Source organism: Tursiops truncatus, chromosome 12 (assembly GCF_011762595.2).
Source record: "Tursiops truncatus isolate mTurTru1 chromosome 12, mTurTru1.mat.Y, whole genome shotgun sequence".
Lineage (NCBI taxonomy): Eukaryota > Metazoa > Chordata > Mammalia > Artiodactyla > Delphinidae > Tursiops > Tursiops truncatus.
The window spans coordinates 47,781,437-47,806,595 of NC_047045.1; the positions used below are offsets into that span (position 1 = coordinate 47,781,437).

A 25,159-nucleotide genomic window follows, 5' to 3' on the forward strand; every position below is an offset into this window, starting at 1 on the left:
CAACTAATCCACTGTAATATCTGGAGGTCATGTTATGGAAGTACTCATCATCAGAGTCCTGAAAGTTCCAAAGCTATGAAGTTGCAGCAACATAAGATTATTCCCCAATGAAATGAACCTTAATAAAGCAAGGAAACAGGTTAGAGAACAGTCTAAGAAAATATCATTTACTTTGCCTATAAAATGGATATAGAATTGTACCCAACATGTTATTTTTGAATTAACTGAAACAATCATGTAAACCTCTTATCATGATAGATACATAGTAAATGCTCAATAAATATTATTACTATTGTAATTAAAAGGTTAAGGGGGAACTCTTGATTTGTTTGAAAATATCACCTAAGGTATGGGGGTGAGCACAGAATATCTGAAATAAGATTGCCACGTGTTATAAATTTACAATTGTATAAATTTGGTGTTGTGTACATGTGGGTTTTACCATTTTGCCTTCTTTTTACTTTAGTATATGTTTGATATTTTCTGTAAAAAAGAAAAAAAAACAAGAGTAAGAACAAGAGGATATTTTGCATTAAGATGAGGTGTTTGGTTTTTTTTTCTTGCTGTACGCGGGCCTCTCACTGTTGTGGCCTCTCCGGCTGCAGAGAGCAGCCTCCGGACGCACAGGCCCAGCGGCCATGGCTCATGGGCCCAGCCGCTCCACGGCATGTGGGATCCTCCCAGACCGGGGCACGAACCCTCGTCCCCTGCAGCGGCAGGCGGACTCCCAACCACTGCGCCACCAGGGAAGCCCAAGATGAGGTGTTTTAAAGAAACCATTTAGCAAAGTAAACTAATGAAACCTAATCACTGTAATAAAATACACAAGCAAAGAAAACAGAGCCTTGGGAAATTTTTATGATGTCTTCCAAAATTAGTGGTTGCCTATGGTAGGGGGTATAGGGTTGTTGGAGGAGGGGGTGATGGCTAAGGGGAGTGGGGTTTCTCTTTGGGGTAATGAAAATGTCCTAAAATTCATTCAGGTGATATATATACAACTCTGAATATAATACTAAAAGCCACTGAGTTGTACATTTTAAATGGGTGAATTACGTGGTATATAAATTATATCTCAATAAAGCTGTATAACAGAAAGAATGTATGATTTTCATTGCCTAATTATCTCCTGAATCATCTAATTTTCTCCTTTCCTACTGTCTCTTTTTATGAACAAGTCATCATTGGCTCCCACCTGCAATGCCAGTGGTCTCCTGGCATCCCGTTTTGCTCTCCTCTTGATTCATCCTCAGAATGTTCTCTCACCAGTTTTGACCATGCTGTCCTCTCAGCCTAGACTACTCTCCTGCCTTGTTTCGCTCTGTCAGTTCTTACTCACCTTTTTGGTCCTCAGCTTAAACATCACTTCTGCCAGGGGTCCTTCCCTGAATGCAGTGGATTTAGGAATGTCCTCCTACCCTGTGTACTTTGCCTATCATACTGCTCATATTTTATGATAATTATTTCCTGTCTTGTCTTCTCTACTAGACTTTATGTATACAATGAACACAGAAAATGTCTGTTTAATTCTAACCACTAGCACAGGACCTAACACACAGTAGATAATAAATATTGGTTACTTGAGTAAATGACTGAACAAGTCCTTACATTACAAGGCCTTCATTTCTTCATAAAATAAGGACAATACACCAAATGTTAACTTTTCTTCCTTTCTGACATATACTCACAGGATGACCTCAAAATTTATACTATTCAACAGTCCTACTATTTCTTAGTAAAAACAACTAACTAATCAAGATATGATTAAATTGAAGTCCATTTTTATCAGTCCCTCCTACTTGAAATAAATGAGGTTAATTGGATAAGAAAATTATCTCTGATACAAATTAGCAGTTGGAAATTATCAAAGAAAAATATTTAACTCTATTTGTACCTTTTTTTAGTAAAATATATAAATATGCTTGAAAATTAGCCCAAATAGACTATTAGAAGCTACACTTAAGAGCTCAGATTTAAAAAACTAAAAGAACTGCAATGTGAGCCTGCCTCTCAGGCACCCTGTGATTCGGGAGAGGAAGACCGCCCTGTGGAAGGTTACAGAGCCAAGTCTAAGCAAAAATTAAGTTCTTTTCTAGCCTCAGGGTCCTCTGCTCCCAGTCCTATACTCCTCTTGCTTCTTCCTTCATTACTCAACTCTGGGACCACATCTAGGTTATGCCCTACACAACAAATGCTGTATACTTCAAGAGCAACTCTCCTTTCTGTGCCGGCGGCAGCTATTTATACATGGCCTCCAGGTCTCAGCAAAGAAAACCAAGAAGGAAATTGGTGATCTGCTGATGTGGCTTATGTTACAATTTGGTAGTTCTGCAGGCACATCTATCCTTATGTCACAGATCTACTTCCTCCCACCCTGGAATCTGACACCCCATGAACAAATTACCACAGTTAGAACGTGGTGCTGCTAATGTTAGTGTTCCAACTTATTAAATATAAAAATCTCACACTCTTATTTAGCATTATTTGAAATCTCAAAATACCATGGCTAAAAGCAAATCACTCAATGGTAATTTTAGAATATTTTTCTGTACTAGAGTTCCTCCCCTGCTGAGATTTTGATGTAATCCTCTCCATGTTGATCTCTGCAGTTCTGCAGTTTTTGAAACAAAGTACTCAATAAATATTTATTAAGTGAATAAATGAACTTCTAAAAGCTGTATGTTAGCAAAGAATAGAAAGGTACCTTTATTTGTGTCATATCATTTACAAAGCTGGATATTTATCATTCCTAGAGCATTTAGAGTCTGTGTGATAAATATATATTCTACACTCATGTGTGAATTTAAAATTTTTAAATAATTAAAATAAAGCACAACATTAAAATTAAAAATAATATGTTATTCTTCCAGATGATTCACAGAATACCTTGAGGATTTAGCAATGGCCAAAGAGCGTCGACTGGAACATCAGTTGTAAGCATACAGTACTATAGGGCAAAGAAGGAGGAGGGAAAGTGAAGGTCTAACTAGACAGTACCTTTTAGTTTGTTTAAGGTTTGATGACTTACTTCACAGCTGTACTGTTTACTTAATGTATCATGGAATTTAAGTAAAATTTACTCATGTACTTTTATCTATACCCCCAAAATTAAATTTACATTTAGTATAAAGAGGTATACCATTTAACCATAATTGTCTTTTTTTTTTTTTTTTTTTTGCGGAACGTGGGCCTCTCACTGTTGCGGCCTCTCCCGTTGCAGAGCAGAAGCTCCGGACGCGCAGGCTCAGCGGCCATGGCTCACGGGCCCAGCCGCTCCGCAGCACGTGGGATCCTCCCGGACCGGGGCACGAACCCGTGTCCCCCGCATCGGCAGGCAGAGTCTCAACCACTGCGCCACCAGGGAAGCCCATAATTGTCTTTTAAACAAAGATAAATAATCATTAAGATAAATAAGAACTCAAAATTTACTATTACAGGTTAAATATTTGAATTATATAACATGAACATAATGTTATTTGCAAAGAAAAACTTTCAGAGGGTTGTGGCAAGATAGGCTTTTTCCTCCTAAAACTGAAATTGCATCCAAACTTTACATATGAAAAACTGGTGCAATCACACTCTTTACCTGCTCACTTTCATGTGGGTACCCACTGGTCTAGCAGTCAGCTATGTGAGACTCCAGGATAATGTTCCGTCTTCCTCCTAATTAAGTCTGAGGGCCTATACCTCACACCTGATGGGAGAATTCCAGCAGGGATTACTGACATTATTCCTTTTCCCCATTCCTTAACTGAGCAACAGAACTCTTCAGAATTTCAGGGATTCTCCAATCTAAAATCTTTCCTAACCCAAACATTTATATCTCACCACAGAAACCTTAACTTTCTCTTTGCCAAAGGAACCAGGGCAATCCCACTGCAGTGAAGCTTTTACCACTGTCAAAATGATGAAAGGAGTATGCTCTTAGTAGCCCCAGACTGACAGTAGAATATAATTTATCATAGACATAATGCTATGGATATAAATTTCTATTATATTAAATATTAAGCGGGTGACAGTAGCTATTTTGAGAAGCCAATATTGTTTCTACTGGGAAATATATAAACATATATACACACTCGTAAAATCTTTGAAAGTAAACCCTTTACAAATTATACTGTCAATACCAATATGTCCAATAAAAATATAATGCAAGCGGGACTTCCCTGGTGGTGCAGTGGTTAAGACTCCACCTGCCAACGCAGGGGACACAGGTTTGGTCCATGGTCCGGGAAGATCCCACGTGACACGGAGTAACTAAGCCTGTGCACCACAACTACTGAGCCTGTGCTCTAGAGTCTGCAAGCCACAACTACTGAGCCCTCGTGCCACAACTACTGAAGCCCACGCACCTAGAACCCGTGCTCCGCAACAAGAGAAGCCACTGCAATAAGAAGCATGCGTGCCGCAACCAGAGAAAGCCTGTGTGCAGCAATGAAGACCCAACAGAGCCAAAAATAAATAAATAAATTTATTTTAAAAAATAATAATGCAAGCTACATTTGTAATTTTAAGTTTTATAGTAACTACATAAAAAAAAAGGTAAAACTAACTTCAATATTGGGACTTCCCTGGTGGCGCAGTGGTTAAGAATATGGCTGCCAACACAGGGGACACGGGTTCGAGCCCTGGTCCGGGAAGATCCCAAATGCCGCAGAGCAACTAAGCCCGTGCACCACAACTACTGAGCCTGCGCGCTAGAGCCCGCGAGCCACAACTACTGAGCCCATGTGCCACACTACTGAAGCCCGCGCACCTAAAGCCTATGCTCCACAACAAGAGAAGTCACCGCAATGAGAAGGCTGCGCACCACAATGAAGAGTAGCCCCCGCTTGCCGCAACTAGAGAAAGCCCACGCACAGCAACGAAGACCCAACGCAGCCATAAATAAATAAATTTATTTTAAAAATAATACCTTTTATTTAACCAACTGTATCTAAAATAGTATATCATTATGTAATCAATATTAAAAAGTATTAATGAGATATTTTATATTCTTTTCTTAATACAAAATATTCAAATCCAGTGTGCAGCTTACATCTCAATTTGGACCAGGCATAGTTCAAGCACTCAATACCCCCATGTTACTAGTGGCTACCATATTGAATCACACAGCTCTATACGATTGTTTTCCATAAACTACCCTGAATATCTTCAGAAAGGAAATGACAGTAATTTACAATAGCTGTGAATGCATATATTGTATCAAGTATATTACGTAAATTGTGATAAGTTACATTAAAAGTTTTTGTTAATAAACCCATGTAGTATGTAAATCATGCAGTTATTTGCTACATGTATTGAGATTTTTACAATAATCAGTCTTTTAAGAATTCAAATGAATTCACACATTTCAGCTAAAAATTGTCACAGCAAACCAAAATAATATAGCACTTCATGCCACAGCCTCAGAAATCAAGTAGGAATATACACCCTCCTCCAAGACAAATATTAACAGTAACAGAGTTAAAGGCAGTTAACTAAAATATTCTGCAGATACATTCTAAAACAAACTCAAATTATATTTGGTAACAGGTCCAAATTTCATGTATATTATTTAAAATTAATATAATTTTACACCACCGTAATTCTCAACTGGGGGTTTAGTACAAAGGAGATGAACACTTTTTAGGTTATTCTATTATGTTTAGAATTTAATAAGGATAGGTTTGTTTAATTTTATAAATGAGAAAAATAAATACTTTATAGACCTATGATAAGTGGATGACAAAAAGATTTATGTAATCAAAGACCAAAGTATGTAAAGCATATATAAGTGTGTATATAGATATATGTATAAAGTATACACGACACTGATATGAAATAATCTAATACACAGCATGTTTTAATGCTGACATTATGTTATAAATACAACCTATTAGTTATATTCTAATGTAAGGCTATTTTCAATATTCAATAATCCTCTACAATGGTTATTTCCCTGAGACCTTTACATTAAACAGATATGGCATGTAGCAAATCCAACAAGGAAAAGCAAAGATTACAAATTAGATGACTCAGGAAACTTACCAAAGAACAGAGATGGTAAATAGCTCCTATGAAGCAGAAATCATGAGAACTTCAGAAAGACATATATTCAGGAAAGAAAACTACACTAATTGGAATCAAGTGTTGTATCAGCAAACACCCTAAGCTTTTGTTCTAAATAAATAATCTTTAATATGCCTGCTAAAATTATTCCCTATTTTTAGATAACACTCTTAAATAATTGATTTTTTTTTTTAAACAGGAGTACCCTTCACCTCTCCTGACAGTCAATAAATAAATGTAATCAAAGTCATTCGTTACCGGCACTGTCATTCAAACCATAATTCTGATTCATTTTCCACAGGAGCCTCAAGTTTCTGTTATTTATTGTCAGTCTCCCAGAGTCCTACTACTCCATCTTATTTTCATGCGCCATTGTTATACTTATCATCCTTTCCTAGAACTCTTTCCCTACTTGCCCTTTGTCTTCAAATTCTGACACTGCTTTATCCACATAGAATAGCCTCTAAATAACATTACCTACTATGATCACGCCTTGAACTCAATGGATTCTTTGTCCATTAGAATATTTTGTATAGTGCTCTGTAACATACCAGTAAAATCACTCATTGTTTTATGTATTAATTAAAAAACTAGCAGGGAAAGGAGTTGGGAGTTCAACTTGGAGGTAATGGCAAGATCTAATGGAAGGCCAAAAATAAATAAATAAATAAAAATAATATCTTCACATCAGCCCAATTCAAGAAGAAAGTGAGAATCATACTCTTCATCCCTAAAAAATTATAGGGACTTGCATTTAACACCTGATGAATTATCCAGTGAGAAAAGCAGTGATATTTGCTGTTAACACAAATAGTTTTAAATTAATTCAAAGAATAAAAAGAAGCAGTTTTCTGAACAGCAATAGAAAAGGTGAGTAATTATATATAATAATACACAGCAGAATCAAAGAGTTTCTGGAGATTATAAAAAAGACACCATTATAGTCATATTCTCAATGAGATATTCTCAGTTCTTCAGCCAGTCATTATGAAAATGCAGCATCCCAGCCCTGACACTGCGTGGCCTAGTCTGGGGGGAGAGAGGGGAATTTTTTTTTAAGCTCTCCCTGGCTGAACTGAGGAAAGAAAATTCCCAGCTGGACCCAGATTAATACCATAATATTCTATGGAGGTTGAAGTAACCTGACTATAAAAAGATTATTAGTACCGAGTTTCTAAGACAAAGCTTCAAAAAGCCAAAGAATTTATCTCTGAACCTCAAGTAAATTTTTGAGAAGTCATAACACAGGAACAAAGTTAGCAGAGAGTATGATTTGCTTAAAGCAAACAGCTTTGTAATAGCACTAAAAAAAAACCCCCAGAGCATCCATTCTACAATTTTTAAATCTCCAGATCTGTATCCTTCCCACATCATTCTATCCTCAAAAAAAGTTAATTTTTATAGTTCAGTTACGAGACCAAATAGCTAATAATACATTTTTTTAAGCCTTCAAAGCAGTTTCCTGCTTGATTTTCAACTCTACTTAGATCAAATTACTCTCCAAAAATTTTATGGCTCTCTATTTAACCACATAGATGTAATAGAGTGCTGTGGATTGAACTGTGTGCCCCACACAGATACACTGAAATCTTAACCCCCCAATACCTGTGAAGGTGATCTTATTTTGAAGTAGGGTCTTTGCATATGTAATCAAGTTAAGATGAGGTCATACTGGATATGGGCGGGCCCTAAATCCAATGACCAGTGTCCTTATAAGGAAAGAGAGAAAGAGATATCTGAAGACACAGAGGAGACCTAGAGAAGGCGGCCACGTAAAGGAGGCAGACATGAAAACTATCATGCCTCAAACCAAAGAATGCCAAGGATTGCCAGTAACCACCAGAAGCTAGAAGCGGCAATTAAGGAAGACTTGTCCCTAGAGCCTTTGAAGGAAACATATCCTTGTCGATACCTTGATTTTGAACCTGTAGTCTCCAAAACTGTGAGAAAATATACTTCTGCTGTTTTAAGCTACCCAGTTTGTGGTAATTTGTTATGGCAGCCCTAGGAAACTAACAGAGGGGAATATGGGTTAATAGTTCCGAACCTGCTTTACTTGTATACTGAGGGCTGAATAACTATGTAAATAGATGGTAGATGGTGGAGGTATCTCACTATTGGAAAGGGAAATTATAGACAAGGGGAAAAAGCTAAAATGAGCTCTGCTATACTGGATTAGAGTCAGAGTCATCAGTATGAACTCATTTAGCTTAATATGGATACTTATGAATAGACACAGAAATAATTATAGATATGCATGTATACACAGGCGAGTATACATACCATATAACCTAGTTCTGCCTCCGTGACGGTGTAGAAGCAATAACACCCCAGCGGTAACAAGCACTCCCGGCACCCAGATCTTGGTTTCTAAATACTATTCTCCAGTAAAAAGAACCAGGGATCTTTGGAGAAATGGCTGATCCTAGGGCTACAGTAGGGAAGATATAAGATGACCATGGAACACCTTACACTACCCAAAAGGAAGTGCTCAAAAAACAAAAGGATGGGGATGGAGCACAGAGTGTCACAGGAGTCAACCTGAAAGAGTTCCCAATGGCAAAAGGTGGAATAATTTGAGCAAGAAAATAAATATTATTGGATAATAACCCAAAAGATAAATATACACAGTCCATACTAACATAAATAAATGATTGGATAAATAAATAAATGAGGGAAAACAGTTGAGTCTTTCTTATGACAGAATTCCAAACAACATACGTAGATATTTTTCCCTCCAGGATGTAAAACTCTGTACCCCCACCCCCATTTTCAGTTTGGGCTGGACTTAGTGACTTGCTTCCAAACAGTAGAATATGAAGAGGGTAAAATAATAGTCCTATAGCAGAGAAATCTTGCAAACACATCTTAACTAAATAATCAAAGTAAACATCACCAATGATATCATGTGAATATCATGTACCCCTTGATATGCTACGAGCACCTGTAGTATATTATTCCCCAAAAGTACAGTCTCAGTCTAATCAGGAGAAAACAGCAGACAAATCCAGTTTGAGGGACATTCTATAAAATGCCTAACCAGTCCTCCTCAAAACTGTTAAGGTTATGAGAAACAAGGAAAAAGTAAGAACCTGTGACAGACCAGAGGAAATTAAGGAAACATTAGTGTGGTATCCTGAATAGAAATTAGGAACAGATGGTCACTGATGGAAAAATTGGTAAAATTCTAATAAATTCTGAAATTTAATTAAAAAATAAGTATGTGTATATATGGGCCCATATTGATATATATAAATTATTGAATAGATAAATAAGTAGGAGAGAAGGGACAAGTATGCCTTAAAGAATAATTCCAAGTATTAAATTCAGATACTTCCTCTTCCAGGAGGTGGAGTTTAATCCTTCCCCTCTGACTTGCATCCAAAGAACAGAATATAGAAAGGGGAAAAACTGTTACTATATGGTGGAGAAATGTAGCAAGTCTGATACTACCAGTTCCTGAGCATTTTTGAGGATTTTTAATAATATATATTGACAGTTTGTTCCGAATTTCTCTGCTGCTGGTTTCAGATTTAGCTCTTAGGATCTGCTAAGAAAATTTGTATTGTTCTGACTTATAGCTCCCAGAATTTTACTGTTGTTTTCTCTTTTTCCCCCTGTCATCATATGGTTGTTTTTGGTTTTGTTTTGTTTTTTAATTTTTTTTCCTGACTTTTAGTGCGATTTCAGAAAGGAACAGAATTAGAGAACTGTGTTTAGTTTGCTATCTTAAGTTGGAAATTCGCTTGAATATATTTCTAGGTTAGTACATATGTAGCTACCTAATTAACTGAATACACCGTGATATATTTAACCATTTCCCTACTGACACCTGGAGTTCTAATTTTTCACTCAACAGTGTTACAGTGGATATTCTTGTACATATTATCTTTGTTCAGCTGTGTGTGTGCTGAATCAAGGATATATACACTTTACATACATTATTTATAGGTAAGTAATTTAACCTCTAAGTGTTACTTAAAGGTTGACCTCACTTTCCCTATCAGAGGGCTGTTGTGAGGGTTAAGAGTTAACATGTATAAGTGCCTAGAACATGGTTAACAGTTATATAGCTGTTAGTTAGCATTGCCAAATTGCCCCCTATAAAGGCTGACTACATATCCTAGTTATTAGAGTACTATTTTTCCCATCTTTGCTCAGATCCTGGATATTACAGTCTATTTTTATGGAAAAGGGGGCAATTTTGCTAGTGAAAAGCAGTATCTCACTGTCTAGACTTTCACTTCACTATGACTGAGTTTGATCATCTTTTTGATGTTTATTGGCCATTTGTACTTTTTACATGAATTGTTTATTTCTTTTATCTATGAAATTTTTAAATTATGAAATATTTAAAATTTTCATAGATAAACACCTATTTGGGGGCATTATCCTTATTTGTAGGAACTCTTTAAATAATATAGATATTAGTTTCTTGTTAATTTGATTACAAACATTTATTCCTAGTATGTCCCCTTTTTTATTTAATATCTTTTATCAGTGTTCAAAATTTTTGAATTTCTATTAAAGTCTGTGTTGTGTGGCTTAAGAATATATTTAATGTAAAAATATAAAATAAATTTCCTATTTCCTAGTACTTTGATGATTTTTAAAAGAAATCATTAGTTCTTTGCTCCATTTCAAATTTAATTTTCTTACAGTTTGAGGTCAGTATCTATTAACACTTTTTTCAGGCTTAATCCTTCCTTACTATTTTGAAATGCTGTCTTTATATCATGTATTAAATTTCCAAATAAACATGTGTTTTTAAAAAGTACTTAGGTTGGTATGTGTGCTACAGAAATCTATATATCTAATAGAAAGAGTAGGCTTGTTGTATTCTGTGATCTGTTGTTTGGGTCATCTGTTGTAAGCTGGCAGGAGGACTTTCATTCATTCTGTGAGTTACTTCCAAAACATCAAAAAGTAGGCCCCCATGAAATCCTGCCTTACTCTCAAACTCCTGTGTCAAACCTAGTCCTTGGCTTATCTCAGTGGTGGATCTCCTTGGAGAAGAGAGCAATTCTAGGAGCCTCAAATGACGTAGATTAGGTCATGTGACTCGTATCTCAGTGATAAAAATTTTTTTTAAGAACTCCAATTCAGAGAAGATAAAAAAAAAAAAAGAAAGCCTATCACAAAGCATATATGGGATGATCCAGTTTTATTTTAAAACCTCTATGTATGTAAATAAATGCAGAGCAAAAGATGCGGAAGAACATGCAACACACTAATAACACTTATGACCTCTGAAAACAAAGCAAGGACTGGAAGAGAGAAAATAAAGGGAGATTTAACTTTTTCTCTATTTAATTCTATGAGTTCAAATTTTCAAAGACCATAAATTTAATACTTGAAATACAAATTTGTTTTTAAAATTATATTAATCTTTATGCTTTTTTAAATGTGCATTTTTCACCTTTTTAAAATCAGGGTTGGGGAGTAGAAGAAATACACACAGTAGTTGACATTAAGGAAAAGTTTTACAATCATTTTATAGTTCTTTTTCTCTTCATTTTTTTTCATTTATATTTATATGACAAACTTTCTTGTTTAAGATCATTGCCTGAGTTCAGAAAGTTATATTCTCTCCCTCACAAGACCCACTGAAATAACAGAAAAGTAATAAAGTGGAAGCTCATGACAATGAACAATATAGGACTGTCAACAACAAAAGATTACAACAGAATTCCAGAAGCTAGAAAACGAAGAGTGTTAACTTTTGAAAATATACAAGTTTTGGTAACGCAACACAGGGCGTTCATCTCTCTGGGGAAACATCAAAGAGGCTCTAAGCTCGTAAATATCAAGTACAAAAGTAGGTTAAAACAAGAACCTTAACTGCAAGTGTGTGTGTGTGTGTGTGTGTGTGTGTGTGTGTGTGTGTGTGTGTGTGTGTGTGTGTGTGTGTATTTATGCATTGTTTCATTGAACACTATTGAGCACCCAGTCCCTATACTATGATACAAATAATTAACCCAAAGTAAAGCAGGGTTGTAGGTACAAAGCTGTGAGGGTGGCAACAGAAGTATCACTGTTTTAGGGAGCAGGGAAGGAGAACAAGAATCACTTTTAAAGTAATGATGGTAATACAAAGAAACTGCACTAAGCAATTTAAAAGTCATATTATTAAATCTTCATAAGACATTTTGAAAAGTCATTATCTCCAATTTGGAGATGAAAAATCTGAGTCTCAAAGAAATGAGAAATTATTCAAGGTTGCACAGATAATTAACCGATAACAGGTTTAACCAAAGCTTAAGCTCCAAATCACCATATTGATAAGAGTAGTCATTTCATTTTTTGAGAACTAGTTTACTCATTTATATAATGGTCTAATTAATTATATTATCTCTAAAGACCCATCCAATTCTAACACTATGACTAACACCAAAAGAAAATAATTCTACTACCACTTATAGCTTAAGAAAATATTCCATTAGTATAATCAAAAGCTTGAAAAAAATATATCTATATAAAGAGGCATTTTCTTAAATACTTAAGGATTATCATCAGTCTCTCACTGAAAGTAATGCCCTTGAAAGCAATTTTTTTTAAGATAATAATTTTTGCATTTAGAGAAAACTAAATTTGTTTGGTTTAGTTTCTACTTCCTTACTGAAATCTAATTCTTTCTTTAGTGTATCAACTTTTTCTCAAAACTCTGACATCAACTTCAAAAGTAATGCACATAAAATACTATACTAAAATGCTATTTCAGATCAGTTAAGTAGAAAACTCCACTATACAACTGTCAATTAGCCTGTCAACTTTATCCCAAGGGTCCAAATATGAATAATACTTGAACAAATTTACAATAAAATCAATAGTTTTAAGAGTATTCATTCACAAACTAAATAAGGCTGTGGAAAAAGGATATAAAATCTTAAATTTAGGGAAGGTAAAAAGAAAGTTAAAGAAACAGAAGCACTATATATTTAAATTCTTTTCACTTTTCAGTTTAATAAAAGAAGAGTATTTGTCACATAATATGGGGTTTTTTTTGGTAATTCACCTTCCTATTTACCTATCCCTGCACCACCTTGCATATATTTCCTTACTTTCCTTGAGTTGTATGTTTTAGTCAACTGATACTATTTGCAAGACCATAATGAAATCAATATTCTATGCAATTGCTAGCAAAGTTATGACAGATAGTAATAGTTAAATAAGATTTTTTTTAACAGTCATTAAAACGACAGTAAGAAGATGGAAAAAAGATACTCTTCTCTATACTTACCACTAAGTGTAACTAAAAGCTCTGGACGTTATATATAAAACGAGATATAATTCAAAGTTGGAGAGAAGAAGGCAGACCAACTAGTGGTCTCAGGACCCAAGCAACAAGATGGTGGTGAACTCCTTGTGTTTTCTTTTTGTCTCGTACCTTCCAGACTTGGAGCTGGAAAAGCCAGCAACCAGAAGAACCAAAGGGCACAGCCAAGAAAGTCCCAACAAAAGCGTGTTCTCCCTAGTCAACAGACCAAGAAAGAGGAACCCTAACAAGACAGATGATTTTTAGACAGTAACCACTCTTCTCGAGGCAAATATCACAGAAAAAACTGCAGCCCTACCTGCACCCACACCAATGAAAATCAAGTGGGGAGCCTAGACTTCCAACCTTGCCAAGTTGTAACAATATATTCCAATAACCCCACCAGGGTAGTATCAAAGAAGTCCAGGTAAAGAGACAGAACTTTCACCCCGTCTGGCAGTCTGAAGCCCCCTCCCCTCCACCCCCCACCCCCCCCACACACACACGTTATGTTAGAGGAGGACTAATAGAAAGTCTAGACATTCACCATCACCCAGCAGTCGTGAGGCCACTCACACGGTGGTGTCAGTGATGATGATATGGAAAACCAAACTCACCACCTCCACCCAGCAGTAACGCACCCCCTCCAAACTTCTCAGATGTCAACAGAAGCCAAGGGGAGAACCTGGACTTCTAACTCCACCTGGCAGTAAGGATACAGTGCCTTTCCCCGCTTCACATGCTCAAGCAGTATCTAACAACACTGTCTAATGGAAAAATTTAAATATATAAAGTAATTAATATTTGTAAAATTTTTATTATGTTTACTTAGATGTAAATATAGTTTACATTTATAAAACATGTAATAAATGTATAAATAAAAACAATATTTATTATGTAGTAAATAATTTAAATCCAGAATGTCGTAACAAACAAAATTCTCCAAGTTTCAAATGAAAATCATTTATCATACACAAGAAACAGTAAGTTCCCAAACTGAATGAAAAAAAAGAAAATCAATAGATGCCAACACCATGGTAACAGAATTGTTAGAATTCTCCGACAAACATTTTAAAGGAATCATCATAAAATCGCTTCAATGAACAACTGAACATGCCTAAACAATGCCTAAAACAAATGACAAAACAGAAAGCATCTACACACACACAAAAGGTCTCAGCAAAGAAACAGAAGATATAAATGAGGACCAAAATTAAACATTTATAACTGAAAAATGCAATAGAAATAAAAATCTCAGCAGATAGGCTCAACAGCAGAATGGAGTGGACAAAAGAAAAATATTAGTGAAGTGGAAAACAGAACAATAAAAATTACCTAACATGAACAACAAACGAAAAACAGAAGGAAAAACAATCAAACAAACAAAAAAGGACACAGCGTCAGGACAATAACAAAAGATTTACAATCTGTGCCATCAGAGTCCTAGAATAAAAGAGGAAGAGGCTAAAAAAGTACTCAAAGACAATAATGGCTGAAAACTTCCAATATTTGGCAAGAGACATAAACTTGCAGATTCAAGATGCTGAATCCCAAAAACATGTACAAATCCCAAAAAGGAAAAACCAAAAGAAATCCACCTAAAGACATGTGATATTAAATTTCTGAAAACTGAAGACAAAAAAATCTTGAAAGTAGCCAGGGAAAAATGAGAGCAGATTTGTCATTAGAAACCATGGAGGCCAGAAAGAAGTGACGATACTTTTCAAGTACTGAAAGAAAAGAACTGTCAAACTAGAATTATATACCTACTGAAATTATCCTTCAGAAATCTAGGGGAAATCAAGACATTCTCAGTTGGGGAAAAATTAAGATAATCTGTCACCAGCACATGTATCTTAAAAGAAGGACTAAAGGAAATTCTCTGAACGAAATGGAAACAATAAAGAGGAACCGTGGAGCAACACAAAGGAAGAGCACAGGAAGCAAAAATGTGAGTAAATACAACAGGCTGTCTGTCTCCTCTTGAGTTTCCCAAATTATGTTTGATAGTTGAAGTAAAAATTATAACACTGTCTGATATGGTTATAAATATATGCAAAGGAAAGAGCTAAAACAATTTTATTATAAATGGGGTAGGTAAAAGGATATAAAGGGAGATAATGTTTCTACACTCCACTCAAACTGTTAAAATGGTAAACTATGTATATATAAGTTATCTGTATTACATATCCACATTATATATGACAAAACACATAATGTAATACCTAAACCAACCACTAGAAGAGATACACTTAAAAATACTATGGTTAAATCCAAGTAGAATTCTAAAATTGTTCAAGTAACCCACAGGAAGGCAGGAAAATGAAAATAGAAACAAAGAGAACAAACAGAACACCTGAATATTAATACATCAATAATTACATTACATGTAAATGGTCTAAATATATCAATTAAAAGACAGAGACTAGCAAATCCAACTGTATGCTGTTACAAGCAATTTAACTTTGAATATAATGTTACAGACAAGTTAAAAGTAAAAGAACAGAAAACATACCATTTAAACATTAATCAAAAGAAAGCTGGAGAGGCTATATTAAATCAGATAAAGTAGATTTCAGCACAAAAAAAAACTACCAGAGATAGAAGGACACCATATAATAATAAAAGGGCCAATCCACCAAGAATACATAGCAATCCTAATTGCATATGCATCAAACTACAGAGCTGCAATATGTGCAGCAAAAATTTATAAAACTAAAAAAAGAAATGCACAGATCCACAATCATAGTTAAGACTTTTAATACTTCCTTTCTCAACAGTTGAACAACTAAACAGAAAATCATCAAGGATATAGAAAAAAATCAACAACACCATCAACCAATAGGATCTAATTGACATTTACAGAACATATACCAAATAGACCATATGCTGAGACCTAAAAGAAATCTTGACAAATTTAAAAGAAACAAAATCATAAAGTATGTTTTTGACCACAATGGAGTTAAACTAGAACTTAATAACAGAAAGTTACCAGAAAAATCTCTAAACACTTCAAAACTAAACAACATGCTACTAAATAACCCTGGGGTCAAGAGGAAGTCTCAAGGTAAATTAAGAAAATATAATGAACTGAATGAAAACAGAAAATATCAAAATTTGAGAATCACAGCTAAACCTTGTCTGAGAGACAAATTTATAGCACTAAGTGCATACATCTTAAGAGGAAAGTTGCAAATCAATATCTAAGCTCCCACCTTAAGAACTTAGAAAAGGAGCAAAATAAACCCAAAGCAGTAATAAAGAAATAATGAAGAGCAAAAACCACTGAAATTGAACATAGAAAACAAGAGAAAATTAATGAAACAAAGAGCTGATTCTTTGAAAAGATCAATAAAATTGACAAATTGCTACCAAGACTGAAAAATAAAAAAGGAAAGATGACACAAATAACCACTACCAGAAATGGAAGAGGAAATACCACTACAGAGGCTGCAGAAATCAGAGGTAAGAGAATGCTATGAACAACTCTACATTCACAAATTTGACAACAGACAAAATGGACTACTTCCTCAAAAAAAAAAAAAACTACCACAACTCATCCAACATGAAAAATAATTTGAATAGTTCTATGACTATTAAGGAAATTTAATTCATGATGTTAAACTATAAAAAATAAATTTCTAGGCCCAGATGAAGAACTCTAATAAACATTTAAAGAAGAATTAACACCATTCTACACAATCTCTTGCAGAAAATAGGAGGGAACGCTTCCCATTTCATTTTATAAAGCTAGTATTACCCTGATATCAAAAGGAAAAACATTCTTACTTATAGATGACATAACTGTCTACAGAGAAAACTCCAAGAAATATACCCAAAAACCCCTCCTAGAACCAAAGAGTTCAGCAATATCACAAGATACAATTAACATATTGATACCAAAATTGGAAAATTAAATGCCATTTACAATCACTCCTCCAAAAATGAAATACTTAGCTATAAATCTAACAAAACATGTACTGGACATGTATGTTGAAAAGTATACAATACTGGTGAATGAAATTAAGATCTAAATAAATGGAGAAACATACCATGTTAACGGATTAGAAGACTCAACAGAGTAAAGACGGCAATTCTCTCCAAACTGATATATGGACAACACAATTCCTATTAAATTCCCAGAAAGATTTTTTGTAAATATAGACAGAATTATTCTAAAACTTATATAGAAAAGCAAAGCAACCAGAATAGCTAAAACAAGTTTGAAAAAAGAATAAAGTGGGAAAAAAAAGAATAAAGTGGGAATTATTCTGGTTTCAAGATTTATTAGGCAAAGAAAACGAACCTTAATCTAAAAATCTCACACTGTGCAGAAAGGATCAGCATGTCTTAGTTTTCCACACTCTGCGCATTCCAAGAAAGGTTTGGCCCTTGTCTGGCTCCTAAGATGCAACCACTAAACCCTTGAAATATCCTGCCTAATGAGAATGTCTTTGTTTACCTGGGGACCTTGAGTGACTCCACATAGTCCATGCTAATAATGTGATATATGTTTGGAGCCTTGAACCATGTAATATCAGCTTGACTTCTCAAGGGCTGGAGCCTAAGGTCAGCCACAAAGGCAGTCAACCATACCAACATAACCTACCCACAGTAAAAATCCTGGACACCAAGGCTTGGATGACCTCGCCTGGTGAGCAACACTCTGTATGTGGTATCACACACCACTTCTGAGAGAATTAATCACTGTCCACACAACTCCACTGGGAGAGGACAACTGGAAGTTTGGACCTGCTGTCTCCTGGACCTTGTCCTTTGCTTCTTTTTCTACTACTAATTTAAATCTGTATCCTTTCACTGTAAAAAAAAAAAAAACCGTAACCACTAGTATAACAGCTTTTCTGAGTTCTAGCAAATAATTGAGCCTAAGAGTGGCCTCAGGGACACCCAAACATACACACATTATACAAAATTAACTCAAAATGGATCACAGACTTAAATGGAAAACATAAAATGATTAAAATTTTAGAAAAAAGAAAAAAGAACAATATTCAAGATCTGGGACTAGGCAAAGAGTTCTTACTTAGCCTTGACTCCAAAAGCACAATCCATATAGGCAAAAACTGATACACTGGACTTACAAGCTTAAAAACTTCTGCTCTGCAAAAGACACTGTTAGAGGATGAAAAGATAAGCCAGACTGGAAGAAAATGTTTGCAAACAGAAGAGCCAACAAAGGATTAGTATCTGAAATATATAAAGAACTCTTAAAACTCAAAAGAAAAAAATCCAACTAGAACATGGGCAAAAGACATGAAGAACATTTCAACAAAGAGAACATACAGATGGCAAATAAGCATGTGAAAAAATGTTCAACATTATTAATCTTTATGAAAATGAGAATTAAAACCACAATGAGATATCACTACATTCCTATTAGAAAGGCTAAAATTTAAAAACCACCAAAGAAAAAAATTAATTAATTAATTAATTAAAATAAAAACCACCAAGGGCTAGCAAGGATGAAGAGAAAGTTAGACCACCCATACAGATCCACTTCCACCGCTGATGGAAACGGAATAGTCACTTTGGAAAACAGTGTGACAGTTTCTTTAAAAACTAAAGATGCAACTGCCATACAACCAGCTACCGTGCTCCTGGATATTTACCATAGAGAAATGAAGACATGTGTTCACACCAAAACCTGTACATGAATGTTTATATTTAGAGCAGCTTTATTTCTAATAGCCAAAAACTGGAAACAACCCAGATGTCTTTCAGTGGGTTAATGGTTATGCAAAATGTGGTCTATCCAATACTACCATTGCTAACTACTACTCAGCAACAAAAAGAAATGAACTATTGATACACACAACAACCTGGATCAGTCTCCAGAGAAAAAGGTCAATTCCAAAGGCTTACATACTGTATGATTCCATTTATAGGGCACGCCTGAAATGACAAAATTACAGAAATGGAGAATAGATTAGTGGTTTCCAAGAGTTAAGAAGGGGTGGGGGGGCTTCCCTGGTGGCTCAGTGGTTAAGAATCTGCCTGCCAATGCAGGGGACATGGATTCGAGCCCTGGTCTGGGAAGATCCCACATGCCGTGGAGCAACTAAGCCCGCGAGCCACAACTACTGAGCCTGCCCATCTGGAGCCTGTGCTCCGCAATGGGAGAGGCCGCAACAGTGAGAGGCCCACGCCCCGCGATGAGGAGTGGCACCCGCCCACCGCAACTGGAGAAAGCCCTCGCACAGAAACGAAGACCCAACACAGCCAAAAAAATTAATTAACTAAAAATAAACAAATTAATTTAAAAAAAGAAGAGGGGGAGGGGAAGTGGGCATGAGCAGAATAAGGTATACTGTGGTGATAGGAATGTTCTGTATTTTGACGATATCAATGTCAATATCCTGGTTGTGATACTGAAGTGTAGCTTTGCAAGATACTAAATGGGGGGTGAAATAAAGGGTATATAGAATCTCTGTGCTATTTCTTTAAATCACATGTGAATCTACAATTATTTCAAAATAAAAAGTTTAGTTAAAAAATGAATGAAGGGGGCTTCCCTGGTGGTGCAGTGGTTCAGAGTCCGCCTGCCAATGCAGGGGACATGGATTCGTGCCCCAGTCCGGGAAGAACCCACATGCCGCGGAGCAGCTAGGCCTGTGAGCCATGGCTGCTGAGCCTGCACGTCCGGAGCCTGTGCTCCACAATGGGAGAGACCACAACAGTGAGAGGCCTGCGTACTGCAGGAAAAAAAAAAAAAAACATTTTGATGATGGCCATTTTGACTGGTGTGAGATGATATCTCGTTGTAGTTTTAGAGAAATGCAAATCAAAACTATAATGAGATATCATCTCACACCAGTCAGAATGGCCATCATCAAAAAATCTAGAAACAATAAATGCTGGAGAAGGTGTGGAGAAAAGGGAACCCTCTTGCACTGCTGGTGGGAATGTGAATTGGTACAGCCACTATGGAGAACAATATGGAGGTTCCTTAAAAAACTACAAATAGAACTACCATATGACTCAGCAATCCCACTACTGGGCATATACCCTGAGAAAACCATAATTCAAAAAGAGTCATGTACCAAAATGTTCATTGCAGCTCTATTTACAATAGCCCGGAGATGGAAACAACCTAAGTGTCCATCATCGGATGAATGGATAAAGAAGATGTGGCACATATATACAATGGAATATTACTCAGCCATAAAAAGAAACAAAATTGAGCTATTTGTAATGAGGTGGATAGACCTAGAGTCTGTCATACAGAGTGAAGTAAGTCAGAAAGAGAAAGACAAATACCGTATGCTAACACATATATATGGAATTTAAGGAAAAAAAATGTCATGAAGAACCTAGGGGTAAGACAGGAATAAAGACACAGACCTACTAGAGAATGGACTTGAGGATATGGGGAGCGGGAAGGGTAAGCTGTGACAAAGCGACAGAGAGGCATGGATATATATACACTACCAAACATAAGGTAGATAGCTAGTGGGAAGCAGCCGCATAGCACAGGGAGATCAGCTCGGTGCTTTGTGACCACCTAGAGGGGTGGGATAGGGAGGGTGGGAGGGAGGGAGACGCAAGAGGGAAGAGATAAGGGAACATATGTATATGTATAACTAAATCACTTTGTTATAAAGCAGAAACTAACACACCATTGTAAAGCAATTACACTCCAATAAAGATGTAAAAAAACCCAAAATAAAACAAAAAAAAATGAAGGAAAAATTAATACGATCAGAAGAACAATTTCATTTGATATATAACAACACTGAACATTATTAAATATTCAAACACTACTTTATAATTTCTTGGTTTTGAACAATAAAACATATCCCTTGAATTTTCTCAATCACAGCCATTCTACAAAGATTCACGTCTAACCAGTAAGAATTCAGCTCACCTTCCACACTGTCAGAACAGGAAGTTCCAATGCCAGTGTCACCACTGTCAGAAGCTATACTATGTCTCCTGATATGGTTATTTCGCTGGTTAGATGGAACAGTTGTGGCCTGCCACAATGATTCATTACCAGGTAACCATGCTGATGAAGAATAATCTGGGCCTACAAAAGAAAATATGCAGAAGTTAACATTTATAATGTCTGTGAGTAGATAGAAGACATCTTTTGACCTTGTAAAAAATGCAAGTAAGGTAAAATAAGCTTATTTTCTGCCAAAAATAATTTAAATAGATTGGTGATATCTAAGATTCACCAAATAAACTTACTTATCACACATACACAAATTCAATGCTGATTTAGCAGCTTCCTCTGGCTGAAGAGCTCTGATTTCTGCTTATAGACATTGAACTTTTATACATGGAACTACTGTCTGATATAAAATATCAACTCTATCATCAATCCATCTGGAAATGTCAGCACTCTGCTTTGTAATATTTCATAGTTAGGCATCTGTGATCCCAGACACAGGCATTAGCTGAGAATTGGGACTCAGGGAAAATCGAATCAAATCATATTGCATGACAATGTAAGTAGAATGTGCTCATGGAAGGTCAAAAAAATCTATTTTTTTCCACTATAACCTAACCACTTAAAATTTTAAATTCTTTTGCATTATTTTAATTGATTTTATTTCTTCAGTTATCTTTTGATAAAAGTTTAACACCAGAGCATCTTCCTGGCTCTTTGTTTAATTTTCCCTTTTGAGTTACATTAAATCTTCATTGTTTAGCTAATGTATCACTTTTCAGTGTTCTCTTATAATCTTTATTTTCACTTACGTTGTCCATTTTTACTTAACTTCCATTTGTCTTTTTCTGATTTATCCATCATTTTATGTTTTTGCTCACTTCATTCTTTTACTGTCTACAGTGCCACTCGAAATATACCCATGGGGCTTCCCTGGTGGCGCAGTGGTTTAGAGTCCACCTGCTGATGCAGGGGACACAGGTTCGTGCCCCAGGCCGGGAAGATCCCACATGCCGCGGAGCGGCTGGGCCCGTGAGCCATGGCTGCTGAGCCTGCGCGTCTGGAGCCTGTGCTCCACAACGGGAGAGGCCACAACAGTGAGAAGCCCACGTACCTCAAAAAAAAAAAAAAAAAAAAAAAAAAAAAAAAAATATATATATATATATATATACATATATACACACACACACACACACACATACCCAGGGACCAGTGCCACTCTGTGAACTATTAATTACAAGTTCATAAAAATTAGGTGCAGAAATAAAGGACAAGCAATTTTAAATCTTGAATTTTATACAAAGCTATAGTAGTACATGTTTTTATCAACGGTTAACACAGTGGCTCTAAAATTGAAGCCTGTAGACTTATTTGTGGGAGTTAACAAGCTCTGTACAAGAATTTTGAGCCTTCAATTCAATTATACCCTTGAAAATTAATAAGCATATTATAGATGATGTGAATAGCTACCTTAAAGCAGATATTTTCACATAATTATAATACTCCCATTTGGGTTTTATGTTTGCAATTGCAGTTGCTTCTAAGTAAAGCAGAAATGACTGGCCACTTAACATCATGATGTGAAACAAAACACCATTACAGAATTATCACGTTACACGCTACTGAAATTGGCATGCAAGGAGAGCTTTCTAGCAGTTTAATAAACATAAGAATCACAAAATGACAAACACATCCACAAAAGTAATTACATCATTTTTACCACACTTAGGAACAGTCATTCTCTTTATTAATATCAAAATATATAAAGAGATTAATAATAAAACCAGGGACTTCCCTGGTGGTGCAGTGCTTAAGATTCCACGCTCCCAATGCTGGGGGCCGGGGTTTGATCCCTGGTCAGGGAACGAGATGCCACATGCATGCTGTAACTAAGAGTTAGCATGCCACAACTAAGGAGCCCGCCTGCCACAACTAAGACCTGGTGCAACCAAATAAATAAATAAATATTAAATTGTTTTAAAAAAATAATAAAACCAGACCTGAAGCTATTTTCTACCATATTAACCCCAACATTAAAGTTCTAGTTCTAATAAAACATTATGCCAAATTATTATTATCTTTCATTTCTATTTATAATATAATTTATAAATTAAGTTTGAGTTTTATAGATCTATGAAGTATACAAGCAGCCTTAAAAGTCATATACATTTAAATTAACTCAAGCTTAAAAAATAGTGGCCAAAGAAACACTTCTACCAGCTTTGAGGTCTAGAACAACCACCTAAAACTTTGTAGATTCTAGACCTATCTCAGAATGGGACTTATCTTAATTCATCTAAGCACTCACACATTAAAGCACCAGGTGAAGGCATTCTGTCACCAGATCTGCTCTAACTCTGATTTGTCTATAATCTGCACCAAAGATATTTTCTTTAAACAGCTCCTCAGGTAATATTCCTTTAAATCAACTCAAAGTCCTATCTAAACCATTATCAAAAAGGGCAACCAGCCCACTACTTTCTCTCCCAAGTGCAAACCTATTAACTGGAGAAATTTTTTAAGGAATACTCAGAAAACAACATAAATAGGCTGGTAGTACATGGAAATGGCAAATAAAGATATGAAAAGATGTCCAACCTTACTAATAATGAGAGAAATGAAAAAGACAACAATGTTTTTATTTTTAGATTTTTAAATTATCTATAACATTAAATACCACTGGCAAATATTTGAAATACCAATGTCAAACAAAGTGCAGGGAAAGTTCACATACTTTTGTAGGTATATAAACTGATAGAACCTTTCTAAATTAGGGCATCTGGAAACAGGTATCTAAATTTCAACATGTACCTAAATTTCAACATAAGACCTCCTACTAGGAATTTTTATAAAGAAGTAATAGAGAAGTATAAAAATATATAAGCACAAGGACAGTACTTTAATAATAAAAATAAATGCCTAGAAACAAAATATGTAAGTTAGTTGATAATCTTCAAGTGCTAAAAATAATTTTACTGACCTTTTTTTTTTAACATGTAGTGACATTCAAAATATTAAGTATGTGTGGGAGCAAAGCATTTATATCACTACATATATAGTATGATTCCATGGTTAGGGAAGAGATTGTACATTTACATATATGGAAAAAGGAGCTTTCAGGGAGCTCTACGTCTAAATGTCAACATTGACTACAATGTTTTACTAAAGGAACAAATACATTACAGAACATTTACTCTATCACTAGGGATGATGGCGACGATGATGATGATGATTATACACTATCATCTTCCGGGGAAAAATACTGAAAATTACTTATATTGATTTGCAGATTACATCAACATTTGATTCTGAAAGGAACCAGCTATAGAGCAAGATATGTAAATTCAACAGATTCCTGGTTAACAATTTTACAAAAACTGCATAAAACCACTGAAATAAAGTAAAAACTCTTGCTTTTAGACAATATAACCATCTTGAGCAGTATAAAGTAGTATTACATGTTTAGGCCACAACACCTCCACCCCATTTATTGTTAACAAATCTTGGCCCAAGGAAACCATTTGTAGATAAAAAGATATAATCCCCCCCCACCCCCCCCAGCCCCCCCCCCACACACATACACACCAGTAATGGGGTGGTAAAAGAAGAAAGAAAGAAAAAAAACACTGATAATGATATGGTGTTATTACCAGAAGCTAGGAAGATTTTCAATAATTAGTCTTAAATCATTAACTATTACCAAGAAGAATGGCTCAACAAAACTTTTTCTGAAGTTTTCTGAAGGTCAGACAGTAAGTATTTTCACCTTTGCAAGCCATTTGATTTCTATCAAAACTATCCAACTCTGTCACCATTGTGGTAAAGGCAGCAGTAGACAACAGAATGGGTATGACTGTGTTGCAATAAAACTTTATTTATAAAAACGGATGACAAGCTAGATTTGATCCATGGGCCCTAGTTTGCAGACCCCTGATCGAGAGTAA

The 25,159-nt window shown here is 35.5% G+C and overlaps 1 protein-coding gene across 2 annotated transcripts in view; it reads right to left on the bottom strand.

The window, feature by feature from the left end:
• The window catches only part of CEP85L (centrosomal protein 85 like), a 156,334-nt gene that overhangs the window by 112,561 nt on the left and 18,614 nt on the right, over window positions 1-25,159 (bottom strand). For both annotated transcript variants that reach the window (XM_073789531.1, XM_019929643.3), the window contains exon 2: window positions 21,189-21,350. In XM_073789531.1, coding sequence (XP_073645632.1) covers window positions 21,189-21,350 — 162 coding nt within the window. The remainder of the gene's footprint in view (window positions 1-21,188; window positions 21,351-25,159) is intronic.